At 36.3% G+C, this 27,538-nt stretch overlaps 1 protein-coding gene across 1 annotated transcript in view; it reads right to left on the bottom strand.

Moving 5' to 3' along the window:
• Window positions 1–222: 222 nt before the first annotated feature.
• LOC142405258 (sodium channel protein type 5 subunit alpha-like) overlaps window positions 223–27,538 on the bottom strand; it is a 58,857-nt gene continuing 31,541 nt past the window's right edge. The window contains exons 14-28 of the mRNA XM_075492325.1: window positions 25,869–26,107; window positions 25,594–25,746; window positions 24,053–24,406; window positions 22,822–23,274; window positions 20,038–20,157; window positions 18,616–18,727; window positions 17,358–17,512; window positions 13,873–14,046; window positions 12,229–12,366; window positions 8,905–9,159; window positions 7,937–7,990; window positions 6,878–7,019; window positions 4,785–4,885; window positions 3,717–3,981; window positions 223–2,349 (exon numbers count right to left, since the gene is read on the bottom strand). Coding sequence (XP_075348440.1) covers window positions 1,199–2,349; window positions 3,717–3,981; window positions 4,785–4,885; window positions 6,878–7,019; window positions 7,937–7,990; window positions 8,905–9,159; window positions 12,229–12,366; window positions 13,873–14,046; window positions 17,358–17,512; window positions 18,616–18,727; window positions 20,038–20,157; window positions 22,822–23,274; window positions 24,053–24,406; window positions 25,594–25,746; window positions 25,869–26,107 — 3,866 coding nt within the window. The 3' untranslated portion in view covers window positions 223–1,198. The remainder of the gene's footprint in view (window positions 2,350–3,716; window positions 3,982–4,784; window positions 4,886–6,877; window positions 7,020–7,936; window positions 7,991–8,904; window positions 9,160–12,228; window positions 12,367–13,872; window positions 14,047–17,357; window positions 17,513–18,615; window positions 18,728–20,037; window positions 20,158–22,821; window positions 23,275–24,052; window positions 24,407–25,593; window positions 25,747–25,868; window positions 26,108–27,538) is intronic.

Raw genomic sequence — 27,538 nt, 5'->3', positions numbered from 1 at the left:
AAATGCTAAATCTTTTCTGATTCCCTGTAAAAAGTAAAACATCTTCAGTTTTCTTGTGGTAATAGGTAGCTATTTTTGGAAAATTATATTACTGTGGTTCTACCCCTCTAATAACAGATTATGTCTTGTAATAAACTGAAACTGAAGATACCTCTTATAAAACAGACAAAACCGCATTAAGCATCTGAACTCTTTATTGAAGAATCTAAAATAGTCCTATTTCATTAGCAGTTCTGAGGCCACCACGACACTTCTCCTGACCAACCTAAACTGCAAAAATACAGTAAAAGTAATATTAATACACATTGTTCATACACATTTTTTTTTCAGAACCAATGAAATAAATACTTCCTCTAACTTTAATAAATGTTGTCTCATAAGATATACCATGAACTCCTTTTCAGATTACCAAGTGATACTTTCTATGACATTTGGATGAAGTATAATAATGAAATTTTATGTACAATAATTCTGAAGGTATTCCGGAAACAATACCTCTTGCATAACATCCTTTGATTTTGGTAACTATTATTATCACAATTTTCATACACTGAATGATACAAAGAACAAATTATACACAACTTTCAAGCACAGACACCTGAAGATAATATGTTAAATCCATTTAGGTGCATATGTAAAGACACCTCAAAAATTCTTAAGCATAAACAAATCCACCCAAAGGCACTAGGAGGAAGATGGTCCCAAACAACAGAGAAATTAGTAGCTGATTATACTCAAGTGTCTTGAGCGAGCTTTTTTACAGAAAATGCAGTAATCATTTAAGTTTGCTACAATAACCAATTTTTCAAACCAGGCTTTAACTCTAAAGAGATATACATTGTTCTACAGCCTTGTGTGCTTATAAATCATATTACAGTTACAACTGATTTTTTACAGATTTCTTCTGTAAATACAGAAATATGAAGTAATACAAAAAATGACAGGTGTACAAATTAACTCACCTACTCCAGTAGCTGAGGAAAAAAATGCCATGGTTTGATTTTCCTCTAATATTTATGACATAGTTGTTCAAATCTTAATTGTTTTAAGGAACACTTGCAAACTGAACAATCACAATACTTAAAGGCTACCATCATTATTCTAAATTTAGAGTATTATGCTCTGGAATCAAAATATTTTCTCCATCTGAAAATAATTGATATCAGTTTAATCAAAAATGCTGCAGCCTGGGGCAACCTTATGTGTCCATGTTATCGCTATCTGTTTCAGCAATACCATCATAAAATAAAGGGAGAGATATGGAAGATGTAGTCCGTGATTTATCTAGCTTCCTACCATTATTTTCATTAAGCATTGATGCAATAAGACTTTCCTTCTCATGTGTTTCTTCTTCAAAGACAGCACTGTTACAATGTTTATGACGGTATAAGAAAGCTTTATTTTTAAAAGAACGCTGCATCAAATACCTTCTAAAGGCCCTTTGAATAATAAGAGCTGATACTTCCTCTTGTTTTCTTTTAAGGGTAGTAGTAATTGGCTTGTAAGAAAGTTTAGATGGATTGGCAGCCATAAATTTTTCTTCCATGTGTAATTCAAGACCATCCAAATGCCCAGATTCTCCCAAGACCCTTTTAGTGAAAGCAAGCAAGATATCCAAGCAGTGGATCTTATCTCCACTAACTATAGGGAGGTCCATGGATATAAGCTGAATTTTATTAGGCTTTGGAATGCGTAAGGGTTCTGCCAGAGCATCTGCAAAGTCTGAAAGAGCAGAATATTCAATAAACTGTGTTGCCTGAGGATCAAATTTTCCCCAGGTCTCATAAAACATATCAAAGTCATCCTCACAAAGAGGATCTGTGCTTTCTTCAGTGGCAACACTGAAGTTCTCTAAAATGACAGCTATGTACATATTTACAACAATGAGAAATGATATAATGACATAGCTTACAAAAAATAAAATACCAACCTCCTTATTTGTGCAATTTTTTTTCTGTTCACCTGTTAAATTTAAGTTGGGAGCACATGAATTGGATCCTTTTAACAGAGGGACCAAAAGACCATCCCAGCCAGCTGATGTTGTAATTTGGAAGAGACAGAGAATGCTACTGTCAAAGGTTTGAAAGTTGAAAAGGTCATCAATCCCACCTTCCCAGCCAAGACAGGCAAAGTTTGTCATGCCCACAATGGCATAAATGAACATAACCAGAAAAAGCAAAAGACCAATGTTGAACAGTGCAGGAAGAGACATCAGTAATGCAAAAAGAAGAGTTCGAATTCCTTTAGCTTTTCGAATTAATCTCAGGATTCGTCCAATTCGTGCCAAACGAAAGATTCTCAAAAGTGTAGGAGAGAATGAAGTTCGAAAGCCTTCAGAAAGTCCAATACCTTTGAAATTAAAAAGAAAACAAAATGTTGTGAAGCCGTACCAGTGAAATTCCCTATTTATGTCCATTTTGTTATATTCTATGCTTCAGCTGTTGAAAGTAACATTGATCATATTACATCACTTTCAACAAAAACATTATCATCAATACTGCAATTGCTTACAAAAGAGCTTAGGAAAAGAAAGACAAATTGTAATACCTTTAAATATTAAAGAGTTATCAAGATTATATATGTATAGTTTGGAAACTGCATTCTCCCAGATTTCTCTAATTCAGGGGATGAAATTACACATTGCTCAAGTACTTAAAAAATCCTTTTAAATCCATTCAGCTCCTGTGCTGGAAGCTAGGGGGCTTGTCTCCTAACTGCCATCTGATTGCTGCTTCTTCTACAGCCCTAAGCCACGTGCTAAATGTGAGACTTTTAATTAATGCTTGGTACTTGAATGAGATCAGAGCAGAGCAAGAAGAAAGTAAAGGAAAACTGTCTTTCAGTATTGGTCCTCCCTCACACCTCTTTCTAGGATCCTACTACCAGAGTAATGAGTACCTTCAGGAATACAGTAATAATGTAAATTATTACAAACAGAAGACTTAAGAAGTTAGCATTTTTCTGGGTTGCGTGCAATAGCAAAGGGGTACTGTGCTTAGGGATGAAGCAGAGACTCAGATCAGTTTTTCTTTCCTGTCCTTTATTCTGTGATATAACCTGAGCCTGAGCAGGAAGCACAGACCAAATAAACTGTACCAGAAACTGAAGGTATATATGACCCTTTGTAGAGGAAATGACAAGCATCTAGTCTTATTTGAAAAGCAAAACAAAACCAAGCCAATTTTAGTAAGACTTTTCACAGTCACAAATAGTGGCCCAGATTTAGAATGGTGCTGAGCTTTCCTGAGCTTTCTAAATCAGCCCTCAGGATCCGCCTTCTTAAAAGAAAGTATGGGAAAATGAAATAAATCTTTCCCATTTTTCATACAAATGTATTTTTAACCTGAATTTATTTTTACTATGAAAGCAACAGTTAATGTGATTACATGTAAATCGAAAGCATAAAAACATTAAGACAACACTTTAAGTACAATAGCTTAGAAAAGATGTTACTGCAAATTCCTATTCCATTAATTACTCAATAAAACTCATACTTTAAAAAAAAAATTGAAAACTATCCATTTACTTCTTAGTACTCTGCAAAAATATAAGGGAAAACAAAAATATATACTTTTAGAAGGAATCACTTAGCATACGGTTTGAAAAAGTACAATGGATCTGGAATTTATGAGATATATGTAAGTGGTTACTTCATACTGAAATTTGGCTGGCATTAGTAAGACGCGTTACCTGATCTAATAACGATTGATACTTACTAACTAGTGAAAGGACCACAACAGCTAAATCAAATATGTTCCAGCCACTGGTGAAGAAGTAATGTCTTAGGGCTAGTATTTTTATGACACATTCTCCAGTAAATACTGCCACAAAAAAAAAGTTGATTTTATTAAGAACATCCCTGATGTTGTTCTGGTTATTTTCTGCCATCATAACAACCATATTTAGACAGATGAACATCACAACGGTAATGTCAAATGCTTTGTGCGATACTATATCAAACAGTAATCCTTGGAACACATTCTGTGGAGAGAACAAGAAGAACTGCTTAATGCTACTTCTAAGACCCAGGCTACATTCAAATATTAATCAGTAATTTGTGCTTAGAAAGAGAATTTAAGAGAATATAAATTTAACAATAAGGTACTAGAAGCATTTTTAGGTGATTTCTTTAGATCTTCAAAGAAAACACTCGGTACTTGGCTAAGTATTTTCAGGTATCATGCAACGACATTTCCTTAGAAAAAAATTATACAGCAGGAAAATATTCAGAGTACATTGTGATTGCTCTTTTAATAGAAATACTTATCGAAGCAGGCATTTTAGGATAAGCAATCCTAATTAAAATGTCATAAGCAAGAAAAACTCTGAATAGTTACTATGTGAAGCCAGGCCTGGAATTAAATTTAAGAAACTATAAGAAATACAGCATAAGATTATTTAAAAGTAAATAACAGCCATGGGGCATGCACTACTCACTATTCATTCTCACCTGCAATAATCCACTCTAGCTGCAGAAGCACTATCATGCAACTTAAGTAACCAAGATCATGTTATGAATAGCAAATACTTAATATGAACCTTTATAAATAGATTGTACATTTGAATAGGTGATAAATAGGCTGTAAATTTCCTTAAACTAATATCCACAAAGAAAGACTGCATTAGATGGAATTAAGAAAAAGAGGGGAAAATGAAAATACTATATTGAATGAGGAAGATGATGGGCTCTAACATGAAGTTTATTTCCAGATGCCTGCCTACTGAGTTTAAGTATGGTCACCGTCTTTATATCTTCTATCATATTCTACTTAAGATGGTCTCACCAATGGTCTTGGGATGGGTTTTTGAGGTTTCTTGGATCCAAGTTTTTTTAGGGCATTATAGTACTTTTTCTGTTCCTCAGTCAAAAATAGATCTTTTCCACCTAAGTAAAGGGAAAGAATACTGTTGTTCAGGTGAAGTTTAAGCAGTCAACTAAATAAACACCAGCAAGTTTATGTAAAAAAACGTAAGTTACATCTGTCATGAATGGGATCTAAGGCAGCACAGAGACAAAACGTGTCTTTTTCCCCTTGTTCCTTGAAAAGATGTACTGCTAAAAGCTGACCAGGGTTTGATCCTGAAAGTCTAGTCTAGGCAGTGTTCCCGAGTCAGTTTCCTCAACTGTGAGAGCCTTTCTGAAGTTTTAAAAATCTATTTCATATTTTTAAAATGACATAAGACTCATCAACAAGTAATATACTTTCCAGTTATATTTTTGGGAAAGGTAGGAACATAAGTATATTGCTGGGCTAACAAGTAAATGGAGGATTATGAATAAGCACTTTGAGACCAAGTTCTGTGGGGGGTTCCTGATAATGAATTTCTGGTACTCATCCTACTACCATCTATGCCACCTGTATTACTTAGCAATCACTTTGAACCAAGCATTCAGGAGAAGCCACTCATCATAAAAGCATTGAATGATAGCATTTTGTAAAACAAACGTAACAATGTTCAGCAGGGCATCTGGCAAGACCTCTGAAAATTCAGTTTAACTTCACTATATAGAATCTCAATGAAAATCCCCAAGAAGCAGCAAAGAAGTGACAAGGAAAAAATGCACGCTTACAGCATGTACTGAGAAAAGAATGAAGTGTTATGTCCACATTAACTTCTACTAAGTGTTCAGGCTCATAAATTACTTAACCAGCATTGTTTCCATCTGTGGGGATTATTATAACTGGGATTTTGTTATAAAAGGAAATTATTATAGTGAAGTTGGACTGTTGTTCCTCAACCCCTACATATCCTTTCTCTGTTCAAATGCAGAGAGCAGAAGAATTTCTTGTGGGCCTTATTGCTATCTATCTCTACCAAAGGCAGTAATTCTTTGACACTTGGTGTATAAGTCAGGCTATGGAAATAATAAATGGCTCCTGTAGAGATTCTGTCTGCCAAATGTGAACCTTGAAATTGTAAACCTCCTGTTGGGGTCTGCTTTTGTGGTATTTTTTTAATGCGCAAGATGCTTATTTGTTTTAAGACTTCCAAGTGGATTAATTGACTCAATTTCCCTTGATATTCTGGATACTTTAAGCCCCTAAATGAATCAGGGAGAGAACTCAATTGACAAATAAGTTTGGCACAAAGAAGCTGAAGTATACCAGGGAAGGCTGACTGTTGCTTTTCTTTGGTTGTTGCATTTTCCCTTCTAAGATTTGGCCTTCCATTTCTTACTGAATAAAAATAACAAGGAATCTAACAACTATGAGGAGAAAAGTGGAAGCAGTCAGCACTTCATGGGCTTTCAGAACCCTTTAAATTTCCAGACAGCCTCTTCCTGGGGCCACAGCTTGGATCTCAATGCAGAAATTTTTAAAAACCCCAGTAAATTAATCTGTAGGGCTACTTTATTGATGACAGTATTTTTTAAACGTATCTAGTTTTAGAAGAAGTTCTGATTAACAAGATCTTTTCAAGTTTCTTTACCAGGAAAGCAGTGATTACTTCTCCCACGAGCCGTAGTGTTTCTTGATTTCCCTTATCACATTTGTTATGTGTTTACTCTCAGCAAAAAGGGTTATTCTGTTCTCCAAAGTAAATCTTCAAAGCAGAAGAAAAGAATTCCACTCTCCTGTAGCAAAGTCTATATAACTTTTTTTTGGCTTCTCTTTTCTAAAACTACCCACTCCTTCCTCCTCATCCTCCTCCTTAGAACAAATTAAGGACTTGGCACAAAAATAGAATTTACAGGTAAATTACTAAAAGCTTTGAGGAAAAGGGGACTCCTATTTTCAAAACTTGGTATCTAAATATTATTTTAAATTTCTCCAGTCAAATACTTATCTGAAAATGTTAGACAACTAGATGTCAAACTAGCATTCACTTAATCAAACTGGGATTACAAGAGACCCTGAATTAGCTCATGTAGTACTTATCTTTTTCCTTTGTTGGTTAAAATTGCTGATAACCACTCCAATGAAAAGGTTCAGCATGAAGAAAGATCCAAAAATAATGAAAATCACAAAATACATATACATGGCTAAGAATGCTTCAAACTTTGGCTGTTCATCTATCTGTTAAAAAAATCAAACCAGAAAAATAATATTGGTAAAAATCAGATAATCACAGCTTTATAATTTCCAATTTATAACAACAAATCTTTTTATTGTCAGGAGGAATAAATTATTTCTACACATTAAAACTTTATTTAGATGTACAAGTAGAACAACTGTCTTGTCCTGTCTTGTTACTGTTTGTAAAGGTAATTACAAAGATATATAGCCAAATCCAGCTCTAGCAAATTCTTAACTAATAAACAAACAGTTCCAATCAGAAGTGATACTGTGAATGCCTAGATTAGAAAAACAGCTCAGACTCAACATAATGGTGCACTGCCATCCCCTTGAATGCCATCCCAGTCAAGAGGCAGTTTTAAAAAGCCAGCTCACTATGATCAGGCCTACAAGGAACGATCTTGTTAATTAGCAGCTATTTCACTACATTCAAGAGTACAGCACTTGAATGAATAAGGAAAATGCAAATTAAATTAAACATAGAAAAGTTTAGAGAACATAGAGAAACAACACATGGAAATGGGGAAGAAATAGTCAAATATAGGGAAGAAAACCTCTAGAAATAACGGCTAAACATGCGTGTCGTTTTAATGCCACTGTACACATTTAAAAAAGAAGGAAATTTGCTTCAGAGGCACAGTCCCTCCAAGACCTTCTACAGTAGGTTTTTGTGTGGCGTCACTCTATTTTGACCAGTTTTCTTTTGTCTAAAGAAAGATTTGGAGTGCCAAATATCTGGACAAAATTTCTTTTGTCCAGATATTTGGCACTCCAAGGATTATTGTTTCACTGCATAGTTTGAAGCATTCATCCGCTTCTATTTCTGACTTGATATTGCAAACAAAGCTGAAAAATGAATTGTATGGCTAGAAAAGGAAAGAAGGGAAAAGAACTAAAATTTCATTTTAGTGACGTACCTTACGTGAATCCACTGCTGCATACATAATATCCATCCAACCTTTAAAAGTTGCCTGAAAAAAATGCATTATTAAGGTTACTATCACTAAAATAAAAATAAATAAAAAAATAGGTAGAGCTAATATAAGAGTTGTGGAAAAGTGAACAGTGTGCTATAAAAAATGTGCATCACTTCCAAAGATCTGCTTGGAAGTATGATTCACTGGAGTTTAGTAAAGAGAAAAAAAAATATTTCCTGAAAAGAAGAAAAAATTGCCATGAATCCTGTGAAATACATTTTAATGTTAAGTCTTGTTAAATTGAAATTTTTTAAAATTCTCTGCTTTTTGAAAAAGCAGTAAAAGTTTCAGCTTAACTAGCACATCTATCCTAAAAGGATAAAAACAATTTCTAGGAAAACAGCAGATGATTCCTTCCTGCAATTTTTAGCAACTCTGCAGAATCCTAGGACACTTTGGAGGATACAGGGCAAAGACCTTAATCTAGAAAAGATACAGGGATAACAGCCACTTTTAAAAATGCCTTTCTCTCCTTTGTTCTGGTATTAGAGAGATCAATAAATTAGCATCCCCATACTTCATGACTTAGATAATAGAAGAAAATATATAAACAAACTACATCGTGCTTTTTCTTTGTCATCCACTCTGAACTAACTTTTTCTAAAGAAAATGAGAATAACTTTAAATTAAACGTGCGGACTATTTCAGGCTTAGTATGTTAATCGAAATTAAAACAAAATTGAAAAGCCATGAAACACAGTGCTTGATTTTAACACAAGGTTGCCTATGCTAAAGTGTTCTTTAGGAGGAACTGAGCAGCTTACAGGTAAGAAAAATATTTATGGAAGCTAAAAAAAAAATCCCCATTTTCAGTGAGATAAACAGAAGCATAGTGGTGTCCCACGGTTGGGCTGCTCAACACATTTACCTGAAGAAAACAAAACTGAGCACGTTTTTATAGAACTTACCACTTGGAGAAGAGCCAAGTATCCCATCCCAACATTATCAAAGTTTACATCATTATTCGTCCATGTTCCATTATAGGAAGTACAATTATGTTTGTTATCAATTAGAGTGATATTTCCTTTCTCGAGTGTGCATTTTGAAAATTTTTTTCCAAGTAATTTTACTCCTGTAATGTTAAATAGGAGCCAGAAGACAATACAGACGAGCAAAACGTTCAAGATTGAGGGGATAGCTCCCAAGAGTGCATTCACAACAACCTTAAATAAATAAAATGAATGAAAGAAATGAATTATTCACATTCAATAGAACACCTTCCCAGAAAACTACTTATTTTTTCTTCTTCTGTATCTATTACAGATTCTCACCCATAAAAAACCTAGTAGATGACAAATTTAAAGCCAGCCTTCAGCCCAACTTCGAGCTTGTCTTAACATGTAATTCTGTGGTATCTATCTTGCCTTTTTGAGGAAGGAAGTAAAACAAATGGCAACCAGAATTATCCTTTGGTAAAAGAAATACATAAAATAAGATTATGAGTCTGTAGTAGCTATTGGACCTAAAAATCAGGTATAGGGGAATGGGTTGTATGATCTGCATTTACTACAATATCATAAATAACCCTCTCTTTTATCTTGGAGGAGATTTGTAAGAGAACAACAGCTTGCTCTCCATAACAAAACAAACCTCACCCAATAACCACTGGCAACTGACTGCACACAGTACATAAAGTAGAGAAGTTTGGCTTCCAGAAGACTGAGTAGTTTTGGTCAGCACTCTTCCTTCATTTAGGCTTGCTTGAGAACAAGGTGATAAGCAGTAAGCCTCTTCCAGATACGGTATCCATGAAAATGGGATTCCAGCTTTTGGTGTCTGTGCTGGTGACATCAAGGCACCTGACACAAGCAGTGATAAGAACTCATATTCACAAATCCAGCACAGTGATGCTGACAGGCAGGACCACGCTTGTTGCCAGTGGGAATTTGAGGACTATTATCTATTTCTTACCACCATTCTTCACCACTCTGTCGTGGGGCATAGTGAAAATCTGTCTGGAAATGTTTCATTGCTATCATTATGAGAAAATTCTGAGCCTTTTATCCTGGCTTTGGATAATATCCATATACTAGAAGTACGCAGAATGAAGCACGTTGGAAGGGACCTCTGAAGATCAGCTGTTCCAACATAGACCAAATTGCTCTGCATCTTGTCCAGTCAAGTTCTGAAGTTTTCCAAGGGTGGACATTCAACAACCTCTCTGGACAATCTATTGCAATGCTATACACCCACACTGTCGTCTTTTTTCCAGGATAGCTAATTGGAATATACCTCACAGCCAACTCATTCTCTCTCATTTTCTCACTGTGGGCCTACCAGAAAACAGATTAGTTCCATTTCTTGCATAACCTCCCATTAAGTAGTTAAAGACAACAACTAGATCTCTTATCTAATTAGATCCCAATCAGATCCTCCCCTTAACCTTCTCTTCTCCAGACAGAACAAGTTCCATTTGCTCAGCGTCTCCTCTCCAGTCCCCTGACCATCTTGGTGGCACTTTGCTGGACACTCTCCAGTATGTTAATATCTTTCTTACACTGGGGAGCCCCAAACTCGACACAATACTCCAGATTCAGTCTCACAGATACCAAAACCAGAAGAGTGAATTGCCTCAATGTGCTGGCCAGACACGTGCTAAAACAGCCCAATATGTGGTAGATCATCTGTGTTGCTCTGCTGACTCATGTTTAACACACTGTCCACCCCAGGTCCTTTTCTGCAAAGTTGCTCATTTCTCAGCGTGCCACAGCTACGCGTGGTTATTCTGGCTCAGGTGCAAGACTTTGCATTTGCTTTTGCTGAACTTTCTGAGGTTTCTGCAGCCCATATCTTCAGTCTGTCAAGCTCTCATTGCAGAGCAGCCTTGCCCCCAGTGTATTAACTGCTCACCCCCAATTTGGTATCACCTGTGAACTTGCTGAGCACAATTTCTACCACATTCTTCAGGTTGTTAATTAAGTCATTAAGCAGTATTGGTCCCAGGAGTGACCTCTGAGCCACTAGTAACCAGCTGCCAGTTGAACTTCATCCTGATGATGTCTGCACATTGAACCTGGCAGTTCAGCCAATTTTCTGCCTAGCTTATAGTTCACCTATCCAGACCAGATATAACCAATATCTGAGACCACGGATGGCTCTTCTCTCCCTCAGCCATCTCATCATAAAAGATAATCAGTTTTGAGAGGTAAAAATTGCCCTTCCTAAATTCACACTGGCTGTTTCTGATTCCTTCCTGTCCTTCACAGCTTCCAGGAGGATTTGCTCCGTATCCATCCCAGGGCCTGAAGTTAGTGTCTCATCACATTCTGTGATCTAAGACAGGTCAGATTTGCATTATACAATTTTTTACTTCTCCCCATTGATTTTAAAGATTCCAGATATTTTGCTCAGAGCAGCTTTTAAAATTGAGTTAAAAGAATCCCCTCTCCTGTTAAGAAAATCCCACCCTATTTAAGCTTGAAAGGATTGTTTGTTATCTTTCAGATCCACCCTGGAGAATCTGAAATGTGGCACATCAGCCTGTCTAGATAACTGTCAAGATGAGCCGATACAAGCACAGCAGTCTAAAGAGGGGGAATTATGAAAAGGAGTTACAAAAAGTGAATAGTTTCCACTGAAGCAATGAATGAATGGATCCATCTTTCCAGGCTCCAATTTCTTACCTCAAGCAATAAGAAAAAATTAAGAAAGGACTGTGGTCACTACATTTCTTATGCCATGAAGATTGATAAACTACAGCTTTCACAGTACAGGTTTCTTCCTCACATTACAGTTTGTTTTCTGTAATAGCTGTATATATAGCTTCTTTTCTATTGACAAGTAATTAAAAATGGTTCCTATTTTTTCAAGCATATTCATTTTTTTCAGAAGATTTTGCCAAATACACTGGATGAAATTTTTCCAGGTCTAAGATAAACCAAAGAATGGGTTTCAGGAAAGTACAAGTCTAAAAAAATTCTTGTTTAGTTTGTTCTGCAAATTGCACTGAAACTGGAAACATGGAAAAATGTTCCAATGTTCACATTACTATAGGTAATAATTCCTTGTGGTAGCACATTGTAATTCAATATCCTTATTTCATTTGTATTTATAAATTTCTGTGAAAGTGTTAGGTGTTATTTTAAACTAACAACCATAAGACGTAAGTAGGCAATCTGAACCATCTTAATGCCATCAAGTCCCAAAATAGAGATTCAAGTTGTAATTTTCACAAAAACTTCAAATGCGGCTATTACAAAATATGCACACACCCCTCCCCCCAATATCCTTACCTTTATCCCTTCAAATCTTGACAAAGCTCGTAGAGGCCTCAATGCTCTAAGAGTCCTGAGAGATTTCAGGGCACTCCCAGAGGAACAAGGTGATGTGTCTTTGGAAACAGTGTTTAGTCCCCAGGAAACAAATGACAGCTGTGTTCATTGAATTGAAACTGAGATTATTAAATGGTATACAAAAATTTATTTTATTTGTGTCAGTAGACAATCATAGGCTGAATGTTACAGTATTTTGGACCAGTAAGTCAAATGCAGAAAATACACATTCAAAGTTACCATAATATAATTTTACTTCATTGTTTCCTAATATTTAAAAAATAATGGAATTCTTTCATTCTAGTTTGAAACACTTATTTGCTTTTTTTTTTGCCTTTTATTTTTTTTCAAAACCAGTTCATGTAATTTTCTTGGAATGCTAGTATAACAACCAAATTGGTAACTATGGTAATTTCATACACTACAAGAGCAGAAAGGATTATTCAAATAATATACTCCCATTTTCTGCACAGTTATTCTCAGAAGTGTATAAAGTAATTCCTTATCATAACTTAAGATGGTGATGTGGAAACAAAAATCATTTTTAATAAGATATCCAGTCTTCATTTTAAATTTTCGTAAGAGAAAAAATGAACTGAAAACATTAGAAAATTGTTTCAATAATCAGGGGGTTTTTTCACTGTTCATGATTTGCCTCTTCCTTCCTATTTGAATTTGTTGTCTCATTGCTAGCTATTGGATATTTTTATGCTCTTCCTCTGTTTTGGACAGCACTGCTACTAATATTACAGAACTGTAATTGCTAAAGTCATGCTATATATTCTTTGTAAATACACATAATATTATATTTTTCTGTTGAAATTTCCTAGTACTTCACAACTTTCAATGCTAACTATTCAGAGGCTATCAAACAGCTACTTTGACGTTACTGGAATTCAGCTGTTTAAATGTCCTTATTTTAAAATATTTAACTTCAGTATCTTCCTGTGTATTTTTGACAAGCAAAAATATTTCATTTTTATATGGCAAGTTTATATCATTTAACTTTCTCTGAATCCAAAATAAATATGCATATATTGAACACTGCACTTCCTCCATCTCACTGTTGATGACTTCAGCATTTCTCTTTATCGCTATATAAAGGATTGCTAGGATTTCTCTGGTTGCAAAGCAAAACATACTTTCCTATGTCTTTATCTCTCTGGTAAATGATTTTTCCAACAATACTTTTCAACTCCCTTTACCATCTAAATTTCTTCTCCTTTAAGGAAGCAACTCTACTTTTTTCTGTTTCTAAATGCCAGAGCTGCCAGCAGCTTCACATTTTTCCATCATCTTAATTAATTTATTTTAGTTTTATTTCTGATTGCTAATTGCACTCTCTCTCTACAATCGAAAAGGTTTTTATAACAACATGGTCCTCAATGACAGTGATACCCAATAAAACTTTCTTAAGCAACTTCTGATTATTATTTATAATTTCCATTTAAATTTGTCCTAAAGTCTCTTTTGATTGCAATTTTTTTCAGCTTTTGGAAACTGCCTTTAACACTTGTGTTTATTCATAATCAGATTTTGCAGGTAGTTCTCTATAAAGAAAACATCAAAATTAAAAATGTAAGACAAGCTGAATATAATACTTACACATACAATGATGAAGTCAAGCCAACACCAGGCATTTGTAAAATAACCGTGCAAACCATAAGCTACCCATTTCAGAAGCATCTCCATTAAAAAGATGTAGGTAAATATTTTATCAGCATACTCTAGGAGCATTTTCACTTTTTTTCTCTCCTGCAGGTGAATATCTTCAAATGCCTGGAATTTCAGAATTCAGTTTTAAAACAGTTCAGTAGTTTTATGGAAAATTATTTTAAAATTGCACAAGAATACACAGTTTGGCTTATTATAACCATTTCATATTAAATTATGGGCAACCACCATTTAGTTTTATACTTAGAAGTAAAAATCAAAATTGTAAAATAAGTACAAACTCATTTTCAGGTTGGTTGAAAAATCACATCCTTTCAGTTGTTTACAGTCAACACTTCTTCAAAAAATATCTGATGAGGGTCAACTGTGGCTACCAAAAATCTTGGCTTCCCAAGTTAGTGGATAATTTTGAAGGACTTGGTCTAAAATTCTTCATAATAAAGCTTGAATTAAATACATTAACCACTGTCTTTCAGACCTAGACCTTCCAAAGGAGTCATCTTCAGTCAGCTTGCAGAGTTGTAATACAGATATGAAAAAATATGACAAACACTTTATCTGGAACTGTTCATTCCTGGAGTTTCACATTTTTTCACCTAAACCTTGACATTACTTCGATGTCAGTAAGGCTTTAGGAAAATGTTTTATTGATTGCTGTAGTTTACATCATTGCTCGCTTGTGTTTAATATATTTGCTGCCTTGCTAATTTATTTTAAGTTTTTGATACTGCCAACTTATTCCTCATTCCTTTTAACACCTTGCATTATTTCCTCACCAAGCCTCTGGCAATGTCTTTATTCTTCCTTTCATCCATTTCTCCCCTATCTTATAGATCTATCTTCACTTCATTTCTCTTTTGTTGCCAACATTTCTAACGATCTATCCATCCATTTTCACCACCACTATTTCGCCCTTACAAATCCATGTCTGTCATTACTCCTACTTAAATTTTTTCTTACTTACGTAGATATATCAGAAGCCACCCTGTACCACACCCTTTCCCACACCCTACGATTCCTAGACATAAATTACTCAATCTCCTCTTGTCTCCTGCTCTTTCACACTCTGTCTCAAGAGCTCAACATGTCTCTAGAGCACATCAGGGCATTTAACTTCCCTTTCTCCTATCCTCATTCAAATCTGTGTCCCCTTCTCTGATGTTGCCTCTGCAGCTGCTAACTTTGTCTTATTTCTTGCCATGAGACAAGAAAAAAAATTGAAATGAGAAGTTTAAGACTCTGTCCTCTCAAGAGGAATACACCATCTCACATCCTTCGGATGGCAGAACACAACATCTTTATTTATAGAAGAGCAAATGAAGCATAGAGAGATCAACTCATTTGCCCAAAGTCACATGGTTGTAGACTGTGACAAAGGTCAGGAACCAAACAGAGGGCGTCAAAACTTTAATCCATAACCAGTTTCAATCTACGTCAGCTCTTCACTTAACAGCTCCTTACCTGACTGTGAAATCTCTTATTTTGCTATTATTTTTTAATAAGTTCATTAACAGTCAACACCCTCTAAGGAACTAGCAGGCTGTGTTACATGGGAGACTGACCCAGATGGTCCACAGACCTTTGGTTCAGGGGAGCACGGTACCAAAGACACCTCAATGGTTTTGCAAGGATTAGCTCAGCTACAGCAGGCCTTAACAGTTACATGTTATCACCAATCACATTAAATGATTAAATGTGTCTTGCAGAAACACCTGAGTGCCTCTGCTATGTGTCTCCAGTGCTCTGGGAGAAGATGATTATTTAAGTATTATAGCAGACCTGATTTGCTCCCCTGTATTTATGACATGCTAAACCCAGTCTAAAAGGCCACCAATAAGGAGAAGCAGGAGCATAACCAGGTGTTTAGAACAAGCGAGACCTGAAACAATAAACTCATGTAAAATCATTGCTGTGTTTCCATTTTATATTCTCACTAAAAAAACGCGGGGCAGAGATGCTCCTATGGACTCCTGCTCTGCAGTGTAAGAAAACAGTAACACTGCTTCTGGAGCGAAGTGGTCTTTGAAGCAGTGGTCATTCAATTGTGCTACAATTAGGAGAAATGTCTACAGAGCAGAGCTGTCACTGTGTCCACAGGACTAGTAATTTGACTGTGGGTAATTGAGAACTCCCAGCATTCATTTACACAAACCTGTTTATCATTTCCTACCTTTTTTCTGAGCAAGTTTGATAATTAGCATTGTCTTTTAAGTTTTAACCTTGGCTACCTTGATTTCCATCTACTAGTCAAATCACCCGTTCATTAGCAGTGATGCTCTTTCAGACTTCTAACTACTAACTCTTCCTTTGCTGTAAGCACTCACCATGTACTTTTCTATGCATTCATTCTATGATTACCATCTCATTTAATTTACTTTCAAGCCATGGACATGCCTGATGGTATGGTATCCCTTCATTCTGGCTGGTTCAGGAAATTCATATCAGCAAACAACTTTATAAACAAACAGAAAATGGATAAGTCCCTTTTTGCAAGAGGACAACAGTATCTTAGAAATGTGAATGTTCTCAACACCACAATACATCTTTGATGAAAAGAAATCGTTATTGTTTTGTTATTTTGCATCTGGATACCAACTAGTTTTGTGTTCAACTTAGTCAGATCCTACAGTACGTTAAATAATAACTCAGTTTCCTTCCTTACTTCGGTTTGGTTCCACATGAGTACAGAGGAGCCCTCATGGGAATCCCAGGGAGTTCCCTTGGAGATTTTTCCACGGAAATTTTAAAGTGGACAGTTCAAATCTATGGTTCAGTGGACAACCTAAACTTAATGCACACAGAACAGATTTTATTTGGAAAATTCTGACATCTACCATACAGATCACTTTCACCCTAGTTGGTTATATTCCTTCTGCACTATATAATGTTTTATTTAACAAACTACTTTCAGTAGACTTAGTGCATACGTTTTCAAATCAAATAAAACTTCCCTTATTCTTCAGTAGAAATGGATATAACCAGAGTAGCAAGGAAACATTGTCACCTACCAGTTTACAGCCATCTTCACTTTTAAATTCTGATCATCTTAATGTTTGGATGATTTTAAATCTAAACTTTTACTGAGCAGTTAGTCTGCTTTACAAATTTAGAAGTATTTTTTTAAGCTTTCCTAAGTAATTTCAGACCCTGGTTTAGCCTCCTAATTAAGCACACAAGTGTGTGAAGAACTATGTTCCATGAAGAACTATGAAGAAGACTATGATTCCGTATATTTAAATATCTTATCCAAGTGGGGGAGAGCCTTGTAACTTCTACGGGATACGTTTTTTATACTCTTGTCTCTCCCTGGGGAAAGGAATGTGAGAGTAGAAGAAATAAATTAAATATAATAACATGACTCTTTTCCTTTACTGACAGCAATCAATTAAAAATTTGAGAAATTAAATTGAATTTACCAGTGCTGCGCTGCTCAATATTATCATAAAAATTATAAAATTTTCAAACCAGCTATGTTTAACAATTCTGTAGCAGGTTTTTCTAAATTTCCACCAAGTTCTGCCTGGAAATTTAGTGATATCCACTACACAACATGGGAAACATTCAACACAACCTGAAAAAAAGAAAGAACAGCATATTGGTTCCATAGAAAATGTGGAGACATGGAATCTAAAAAGTGTAAGATCTTAAAATGAACTTCTACAGACTATACAAAGAATGTGCTGTTTTACCTATGCGGTGATGCTGTGGCTGAAATGATCTAAAGCTAAAGAAAAGACAAAATTTGTAGGACAAAATAATCTCTTTTAATAGAACGACTCATACATGGAAAAAGCAGAGAAGCTTTTGTGCCCACAAGCCCTTCTGCAGATGGGCTTGAGGGCACAAAACCACCATTACTTCTATCTAAAAAAGTTGCTTATTTTATTTTCTGCATTTATTCTTTTTGTTTTGAAAAGATATATTACCTTACTAGTGGTTTAGTAAACTATTATTTTTACTGATTATTTCACTTGATTGCACTGCAGAGACGTTACAATTACATTCTCTGTTCACTGTTTTGCATCAGAAACACGGTTCTCCATTAAACTGTAAAGGTAGTAGGATTGAACCATGAAAGTCCATGGAGTGTAATGGAACCATTCAGGCAAACAAGGGTTGGTGTCCACATTGGGATGAGCTGTACAGTCCTCTGAATTCCATTAGGTGTATTGACCGGATATTCATCCACTGTACTTGGGAGCTCAGACAAATTCAGTTGAATTGCCATTTAAGATACCAGGTACCAACATACATATCCTAACTGACCTCCAGCTGCTCCTTCAGAAGTGCTTTGAGTGCCTTTGCTCATATACAGATACCTACAGTCTGATGTCTCAATATAAGACTGAATCACACTCCAAAGATGGCATTTTGCTACCTAAACACAGGTGTTTAGAACCATTTTAGGCCTCTCTGGATATTCTGCGACAGTTCTGCCAGCTTCATGCAGTTGTCTTGCATACTCTCAGGCACCGCATATGGTACTAAATGCCTGGGTTCTGGCATCCCAACTCTGCTCCAGTTCTGTGCTGGATTCAGGTATATTTATTTGAGTTTTATTTTTATAGACAAGTGTCTCAGCCAAACAGTTTCTGCCAATTTGGAAATGTTCCAAACAGATGTCTTTGAATACTAGTTCATCTGGCGTCACCACAATACATGAAAGATTCTTACTTTCTGCAAAACAGTCCTTAGGTATGTGTGCCTTTTTAGGCTGGGAAAACACCTCCAGAAGAATAACTGGATCCACAGTGCTGGCATCAGAATAGCTACCAGTATCACATTTCTGCACAGGAGAAGGGCAAAGAAAAGAATTGATTTGCTTTGCATTACTACAGTTACCAGATTTAAAATAAATGAAACTTACCCCCTCAAAAAAAAAAAAATCTGCAGCGTATAAATTATCTCAACATTGCTGAACTACCAAAATAAAATTACAAATAATAGGATAGAAAAGGCTAATCCCTACTCTTTGTTTCCATGGCTTTAATTTAATAAGTTTCTTGGTTTCTTCTAGTCATCTACACTGGACTTGCAGGAAGGAAAATGTTTAGAAGAGATTATATTATGCTACAACATTACTTTAGAGAAAACTCTGGTTTCTTCATGCCAATCCATTCCCTTTTCATTTTCAGAGACACAAACCATGTCTCAAAAGGCTTGAAGATGGGAACACCTAGCAGGAAAGAAATGATCTATGCATCTCAAAGAATTGTAGTTATTGGTAGGTAACCGACACACCTATAAAACTAAAGACAATAAGGAAAACAAGCATAAAGAAAAAGGAATAAAGCAATCTATCAGCCATGAAGTGTAAGTGCCCTGTATGACATGGAAAGGGAAGGTATGAGGATAGGGATAAGAATGGGAAGGCAGAAGAAGGGACAACTGCCTCTTTTGACAGCCATGCTGCTCTACACTGACTTAAGGTCCTAGGGAATCTTCAACATAGACAAAAATGCAATTATTTAAATTCATGGGCATTTCAATATTTTAAATATTATTTTTTAATATAATGAAATAATGCATAACAAACAAAACTTCTGGTAACTTCACCTAAAACCAGAAAATGATAAAGTGGTTTGACTTTTGGAGGTAGTAATCTAGAATGTTGCTGAACTTCCATTTAATTTTCTGGGTCATGGGAGGCAAGCCATGATTCTTCACCTTTTGATGTGGAACTGTACTGTATTAGAATAAGCTAAGTTTCTAGACCAGAAAAAGTATGGTTGTTTTGGGAACCGTTTCTAGAGAATAAATTTTCACATCGAAGGATGACAGCAAACAGAATTATCTATAAAAATGAATAGTATGCATCAGATATGTTTAAAGTTAAGTGTGTTTCTTGATTAATTTGTTTACTTATTTTGTACAAAATAATATATTCAGTTACACTGTTAGCCATGGCTGTTTATGAGAGACAAACCTCCATGCTTTAAAATATTATTACCTCTAGAGAGATGTACCATCTTCACAGGGATTATACTTGCTACTCTTCGGAAAACCCCAGCTTGTCCTGTCATTGCTGAATGGGAGAACTGCTGTGACAATTTTCATCTCTAGCATATTCCACAAGACAATAAAAGTTATAATTACCTCTTTTTGCTCTTTCTTTTGGTGTGTTTCTGAAAAACCACTTATAGTCTCCGAAGTCCCAGAAATCTGACTGAAGCCACTTGAACGCCGGCACTGCTCTCTATGTCTTAATCTGTCTCCCTGCATGAAATAATGCAAAACAGTTGATTTTCCACATTTTTCTTCCTGACAGTCATTCTTAAAAGTCAAAATTCTTTAACAGAATCTAAAGCATTCACAAAATTTAGAATGTTTGTCTTTTTACAGGTAATTAAATGATATCCCTAAAAGGCAAGTAAAAAAATGGTTTCTTCCTTTTTTTCAAATACTGTGGTCCTGTGGTTATACTGTGGAAACGTATCATTCCTCAACATCTACATTTAGCCCACTGATGGATTCCTGCATCCAGTTCACTAAGTTCTGATGAATTGGCTCAGTAGCAACCTTTGCAGCTGGACCCCAACACTCCCATGTTTCTAGTTACAGGCAGAAGACCTAAGTGATCCCAATCAGCTGTCAGTCCTTTTGCCACTACAAATTCCAAGCAATACCAGATTCCACTGCAGCAGGGAAATAATTTCTGTCATCAAATGCTTATGAACAACATATTTCAAATAGCCACAGATGATTCTAAGGTGATCAGCAATTTCTGCTTCTTTGAGAACTTGTCCAAAGATATTCCACTGATGATGACCAAAACCATAGAAAATGGATTCTACCAGTCCACCTAGACACTGACCATATGATAATCCATGCTCTTCTGATAGATTTAAAATATGGTGATATCACAACCATAACACAATTGACACTCATAAAATACAATCTTTCACAAGCTAATCTAGGTACAGTAGAGTCATCAAAGCCTGGTGTTCCACCTGAGCTTGCTGCTCACACATGTGGGTGTGGGTTTTAGATGAGCTAAACCCCATACTGCCACAGGCTTACACCATCACTTTTACCTATGAAGAAAAAAAGCACAGTTGCAACATCTTAGAAAAGCTCATTCCTACTTGAATGTGGTAGCTCAAGAAATAAGCAGAAATGAATAAAAAGACTTAAATGAAAATCATAAGCTACTTTCTGTAAGAGGCTTTCTGTCTTGCTTTATGTGAAGAACCTGCAAAACAGCTCATTCTTCTGTTGTATAAGCCGGCTTCTATTGGTACTTCCTTAGTACAGGCCTGAGAAGGGTTAACATTTTTTTTGTTCACCTTCTGACAAAAGATTGCAGGGAAGGTATATTGGAATCTGCTGCTTCTTATTACTACTGCCTGTGAATAAGGCAGGCTTCTGAAGGAAATTAACCTGAGGTCCTTGGGTGCTGAGCTGAGCTGAGCTGAAATTATGACTGGATGTTTCATACACAGCTGCAGTACTGTCAATGGGCTAAAAGGTAACCTTCTATAGGCAAAAATATTTATATGGGAATAAGAATCTCAGAGGATGATCCAATGATTCTGAACTAAAATGCATTCATGCAGACAGATCATCATACTCAAACCAGCATTCATATCCTTTCTAAGCAATCACATCACATATAATAAAAGTAACGGTGCTGTCACAAACAGAATTTCATTAAGACACATCACCCTCCTCAAAGGAAAGTAATCGGGTAAAATTCCATTTTGTTAAAAGTATAATACATCATTAGAGAGAAGAAAAGAAAGCAAAAATAAGGGAAAAAAATCAAGAAAGCAAAATGGGAGAAAACACAAAGTGCAAAAGCGGGCAACATACAAGTAATATGGACATGCAGCAAGGACATTACTGAATGTAGTGAGGACACAAAGGGTTTAATTCAGTTGCTTGCCCTAAACTGCTTAGTGTCTGTTAAGATACGCAGTAAGACACACACATGGCATAGTAAAATACAGCACAGGTTCTAGAGGAACTGACAAGCACCTTTTTGGAGGTGCAGTTAGAAGCCATATGAGATAATCCAGTACCTTAAATGAAACGTGACATCTATGAGGTGAGTAGTATGTGGAATCTTGAGACTCAGATATCTAAATGGAGTAATCTAATTGTGGCCGATACCTAGTGTCATCTGAGGTATTTCTACATACCCCTGGCCTCCAGATGCCAAAAAGAGTTTCTACAGCTCCTGTATTTGTCTGTCACATCCACATGGGACTGGCACCTGAACTATCTCAAATATCCCTAAATGCCTATGTACAGGCAAATGAATTGCACCGTTATTGACTATCATGGCAGTATAAATGCCTCACTCACATGCAGAAATCTGTATTTAGGTATCTGTATTTATGTGCCTAAGACTTGAGCTTAATCCTGCCCAACACAACAAAATCAAGAGATATAAAGGGGAGTCCAAAGTACCATAGAGGTGAATAGGGGATTAAAAAAACATTAAGAAATTATTTTTGTAAGGTAAAGCTTTTATTTGCATTCCCTTTGGTTTCCATGCAACTGAGAAGCAACATATAAGCAACACAAGAGGCCTGCCTTCCAAAAATTCCTGGTGCCATCTGTAAGGCAAAGGAGACAAAAAGAAAGAATGTCTGTCTTGATCAAACTTCATTTAGCAACTGACAGCAATAAATGGAAACAAAACCGACAGAAGCAGAATTATGGCTATCAATGAGGAGAATGATGAAAAAGTGGATATTCAACATCTCTTATGGATAACTAAGACTACTTGGTAGCTCTTACATTTTGAAGCTACTAGAAGAACAAAGAAAGTAAAATGGCAGAAATGACAGAAGGGATAACATTTACTGTTGAGTCTTCGAGATTATATTTACAGATGCAAGTTACAATAATTTTTCAAATATTAATATTCCTCACCTGTTTTCTGTATTCTATTTCTGTGCATACACTGTAATCATCATCACCTTCATCGGTGTAAGTCTCTGCTACTGCAATGGGAACACAGGTACTATGACTGGTTAAAAATTCTTCATATTTCCTTGTTATTGAGGAACTCTCTTCAGTATTGTAATACCCAATGTCAAAGCAATTGTTGTCTATAACCTTTCTGACATCTGTCATGGCATAGTTATTTTCCTCTATGTCTTTGGTAGAAATTTTCACCAAAGTCTTCTTTTTGGCTGTTGTTTTGAGGCTTCGTTTCATTATTTTGCCACAATGATCCAAAATTCTGTCTTTCACAGACTGCAGGCCCTTGTGAATCCGTGCAATGGCAATCTGACATTTAGTCATTTGTCCAGTTTCCTCTTGTCCCACTGAGGAGTCAGTACTGAATGAACTCAGCAGCAAGGCAATGAATAGGTTGAGCACCTTAAAATAGTTAAAGTAAGTTGGAGACACTACTACTACTAACAGAAAAGACATTTCAGAAAACCCTCCTTAGATAAAAAAAATCCCCATCTCACTTTCATCAACCACTGCAATGAAATTATTTACTATTATACGGAAATATCAATATAGTGTGATATGGCTCCTTCTGGAAGGAAAGGCAGGAGAAAAAGGAAGGAAGTGAGGCATGGGTATATCAATTATATTTTCACATGCTCTGATGTCCATAATGTACAAGGAGGTAAATATGTTGAAAAACAGCAGGCAAAGATGAATTTTAATAACACCACCATCAAAAAGGATCTGGTATAGACCAACAAACCAAGCAGATAAAAAAGATTTCATCTTCCAGTATATATACATTAGATTTAGTATATGTCACACAAACCAGAAAATCTGGGTACTGTAGACTTTTGATAATAGAAGGGTAAGTTGGTAAGCATTAAAAGCACTGAACAGTTTGGTTATTTGATCCTAGCAACACAAAAGATGAAGAAATGAGACACCAAATTTTCAAAAGCACTGCACTTCTATACTCTGGGTAGAAGGAATAATTTTGTGTATTTTGCTTAGCAGCTACCTCTTGTGGGAGAAAGACAGGGGCAAAGGAAAAAAAGACAGAAGAAAAACATATAAAGTAACATCCAGAAAATAGAATAGTGTGAATCCTCTTCAAATGACGAAGTTTGCCTCAGGAAAAAAAAGATGCCAGTGTAACTAGATGCATTCAGTAGGGACTGAAAAATAGCTTGAAACTCACCACCAGGTTTCCTATCACCAGGACTAGCAAGAAAATGGGAAGACATAGCTCTTTTCCAGCCACTTCCATACATTCCCACATGGTTTCAATCCATTCTCCACATAATATTCGGAATATAATCAGGAATGAATGACAAAAATCCTTCATATGCCAGCGTAAATTCTCACTGGTGTTTATTTTATAGTAATATTTCTCATAATACTCGCCCAAAACCTGCTTTCCTACTACAGCAAAAATAAATACAGTGATAACCAAAACCAGAGTGAGGTTACCCAGAGCACCAACTGAGTTTAGAATTATTTTCATAAGAGTATTTAAGGCTGGCCAGGACTTTGCCAATTTGAAGATCCTGAGCTGTAAGTAAAACACAAGAGAACAATGTGAGTGGTGAACACTGCATAGATAGCACAGCACACATAAAAACCAGACCCTGCATTTATCATGCTGTCTTTGCTTCCGTAACACCATCATAATTCTTCCCCCAAAGAAAGGTTTTTAATTTTGCCTATCCAAAAGCTCTGTGCTTAAGCTCAGATGGTTAATGTTACTGAGAACAGAGAACTGCCAAAGGAAGCTTTCAAATTGTTTGTGCTAAGTTAGATATGAGCATGTGTAAGTCTATTAATATTAATAGCAATAACAATAATAGTAATAATAATCAAGTGGCTTGTAGGTACTTGGATGAGGCTTATGAAATGACTGCATTGTGGACTAAATCAAATGTAATCAGACAAAAATTGAAAAAATAATTTTTTCTACCTCTCACCCAACAGACTTAAAATAGGATCTGAAAAGCCAGATGGGATCTATTCTATGCACCCTCATGAGTAAAAAGGACATTTTTTGTCAAATTAGCTTTCAGGGCTGTTAAAATCTCTCAGTCATGATACACAAGATGAAACAGAATTCAACTGGATTTCTAGGTGCGATGACTCTGAAAAGCTACGAAGAATGTTAGAAGTAATTAGTAAATCGAGCATTCTATATACACAGTAAGGACGTAAGCAAAACAGTAACATTATACGCAGACATCTCAGAGCTACTCCTTTCCCCTAAGATGGAGGAAAGCCTTGAGGAGAGCTAAAGGCCAAGTCTAAGCCTTGAGGAAAGCTACATTATTTTACAAATCTCAACTCAAAAGGAAAAGCTGTGAAGAAACCTTTGCTATCCTTAAGCTCATGAAAACACTCAGATAATATCTTTTCCTAATTGAAGATCTGGAACGTAGTTCAGCAATGCCACTGTACAGACCTAACAGGCAACCAGTGAACTCTCTCCTAGGTCAGATCCCCAAGTGGGTGCACTGTGCCAGAGGATTTGTAGTATCCAATATACACAGTATAATAAACATCTTGACCATATTCTTTAATATTCATTTAATATTCACTGGAATTAAACATTCATGTTGGCTTACTATTTACTAAACAAAGAGAACTGATTTAGCAGATTCATCACTGAAATAATTTGAGGGTATTTCACTGTAACCTTTTACAAAACTATACAACGCACGTACTTTTAAAAAAGAATAAAGAAATAATTACCAGCCTGAAAGATGACAGATTTTCTTTAAAGCTTATTAGGCCAATCATAACAACTACGCTATCAAAAATATTCCATTTTTGCTGAAAATAATTGTAAGGATCTAGAGCGATGATTTTCAAGATCATTTCTGCTGTAAAAATCAGGGTGAAGACCTAGAAAGAGGAAAAAGAAATTCAGCAAAAAGTCACTCAAAAAGTATGTCTCCTTATGGGACTGTCCCGGTATAAATATGGGGTTATAACTCCATATGCACTCTAACATAGACCTAACTTACCTTGTCACTTATAAAAATCATTTGTTGGTAATTGCAGCGCATGTCAGGGTGCTCCAGAGCCATGAATAAGGTATTAACGATAATGCAAACTGTGATTAAGAGATCAACAAATGGATCCAAAATTACCAACTTCACCTTCTCTTTGATTACTCTCCATAATGGACAACAATTCCAAATTAGATACTTTTGAGCAAAACGTTTCCATAATGAAGGGCATTTCAGTTTTGACTCTTGCAGTTCTAAATGACAAAGAGGGAAAGTGACATATGAATAATCTTATGTGGAATTTCATAGTATGGAGAAAAAAAGCAGTCAGTCATAGAAAAGATTGAAAAGAAAAATCAATCTCCTGTGAGCAGAATGGCATAATTGAAAAAAAATTGTTTCACTCATTCTACACAAACTAATCCCAGGCTATTCAAAGGTCACCATCAACAAATCTCCTAACTACAGAAACAGGTGATATTACCTAGCTCTTCATATGTTTATTATGCTATTGAAGGATGATAGAGGATCTGCATTACGGAGAAATAACTGTCTCTGGAAAAGCTGACAACTCGTTTTCTGTGAGTTGCACCTGCGCAATCACAGATGCAGCACGGGTTGCAAAAAAGTCCAGGATAAAATGAAGAAGGGCGTCCCCCATATCTTGGTGTCCATAGTTATGGATAGGGTTATAAGATAAGTCAAGTTGGAAGGGACCTCAGGAGACCTAGTGCAACTCCCTTCTCAAAGCAGGGCCAGCCACGAGGTCAGAGACTGCATAACCTGTTCCTCTGTCTGTCCTCATGGTGAAAGCTTCTCCTTACACACAGTTTGAAGCTCTCTTCTTTCAATTTATGGCTGTTGTCTCATCTTCCCGCTGTGCACCACTGTGAAGAGTCTGGCTCCATCTTCTTGATAATGTCTTTCTACACATTGGAAGGCTGATATTAACTTCCCCTCAAAACCTTCTCTCCAGGCTGAACCAGCCCAGAACTGGGCTAGTGCTCCAGCCCCTGACTTGGGGGCCCTCTACTGAACTCAATGTATTTCTTGTACTGGGGTGGTTGGGGGGCAAACTGGGCATAGTATGTGGCCTAGCAAGTGCTTAATAAAGAGTGATAATCACTTTTCTCCTGGCTATGCTCCTTTTAATATAGTCCAGGATACTGTCAGCCATTGCTGCTGCAAGGGCATGTTACTAGCTCATGCTCAGCTCACTGCCCACAAGGACCCACAGGGCCTTTCCTGCAGAGCTTCTTCCCAGCCAGCCAGCTCCCAGCTTGTATTGTTGCACGAGCTTCTTGCAGATATGCAGAAGTTTACATTTGTTCTGGTTGAATTTTTGTAAGGTTCCTGTTGGCCCATTCCTCCAGCCTGTCTAAGTTCCTCTAGATGGCAGCCCTTACCTCCAGTGAATCAAGTGGGTCCCCCCCCAGTTTGGTGTCATCTGCAACTTTTAAGACCAAGTCCTCTGTTGCCTCCTCCAGGTCACTTAGATGTGTCCCAGGATACACCCTGTGGTACTCCACTTGTTACCTGTCTCCAGGTGGAATACAGCCTGTTCACCAGACACTTGAAGCCCAAACATTCAACCATTTTTTTGTCCAGCTGGTTGTTCAACCATGCAGACTCTAACACCTTAAGTTGGATGAAAAAATACTGTGGGAGACAGCTTTGAAAGCCTT

This window comes from Mycteria americana, chromosome 2, assembly GCF_035582795.1.
Source record: "Mycteria americana isolate JAX WOST 10 ecotype Jacksonville Zoo and Gardens chromosome 2, USCA_MyAme_1.0, whole genome shotgun sequence".
Classification (NCBI taxonomy): domain Eukaryota; kingdom Metazoa; phylum Chordata; class Aves; order Ciconiiformes; family Ciconiidae; genus Mycteria; species Mycteria americana.
This window is presented reverse-complemented; position numbering and strand designations above follow the sequence as displayed.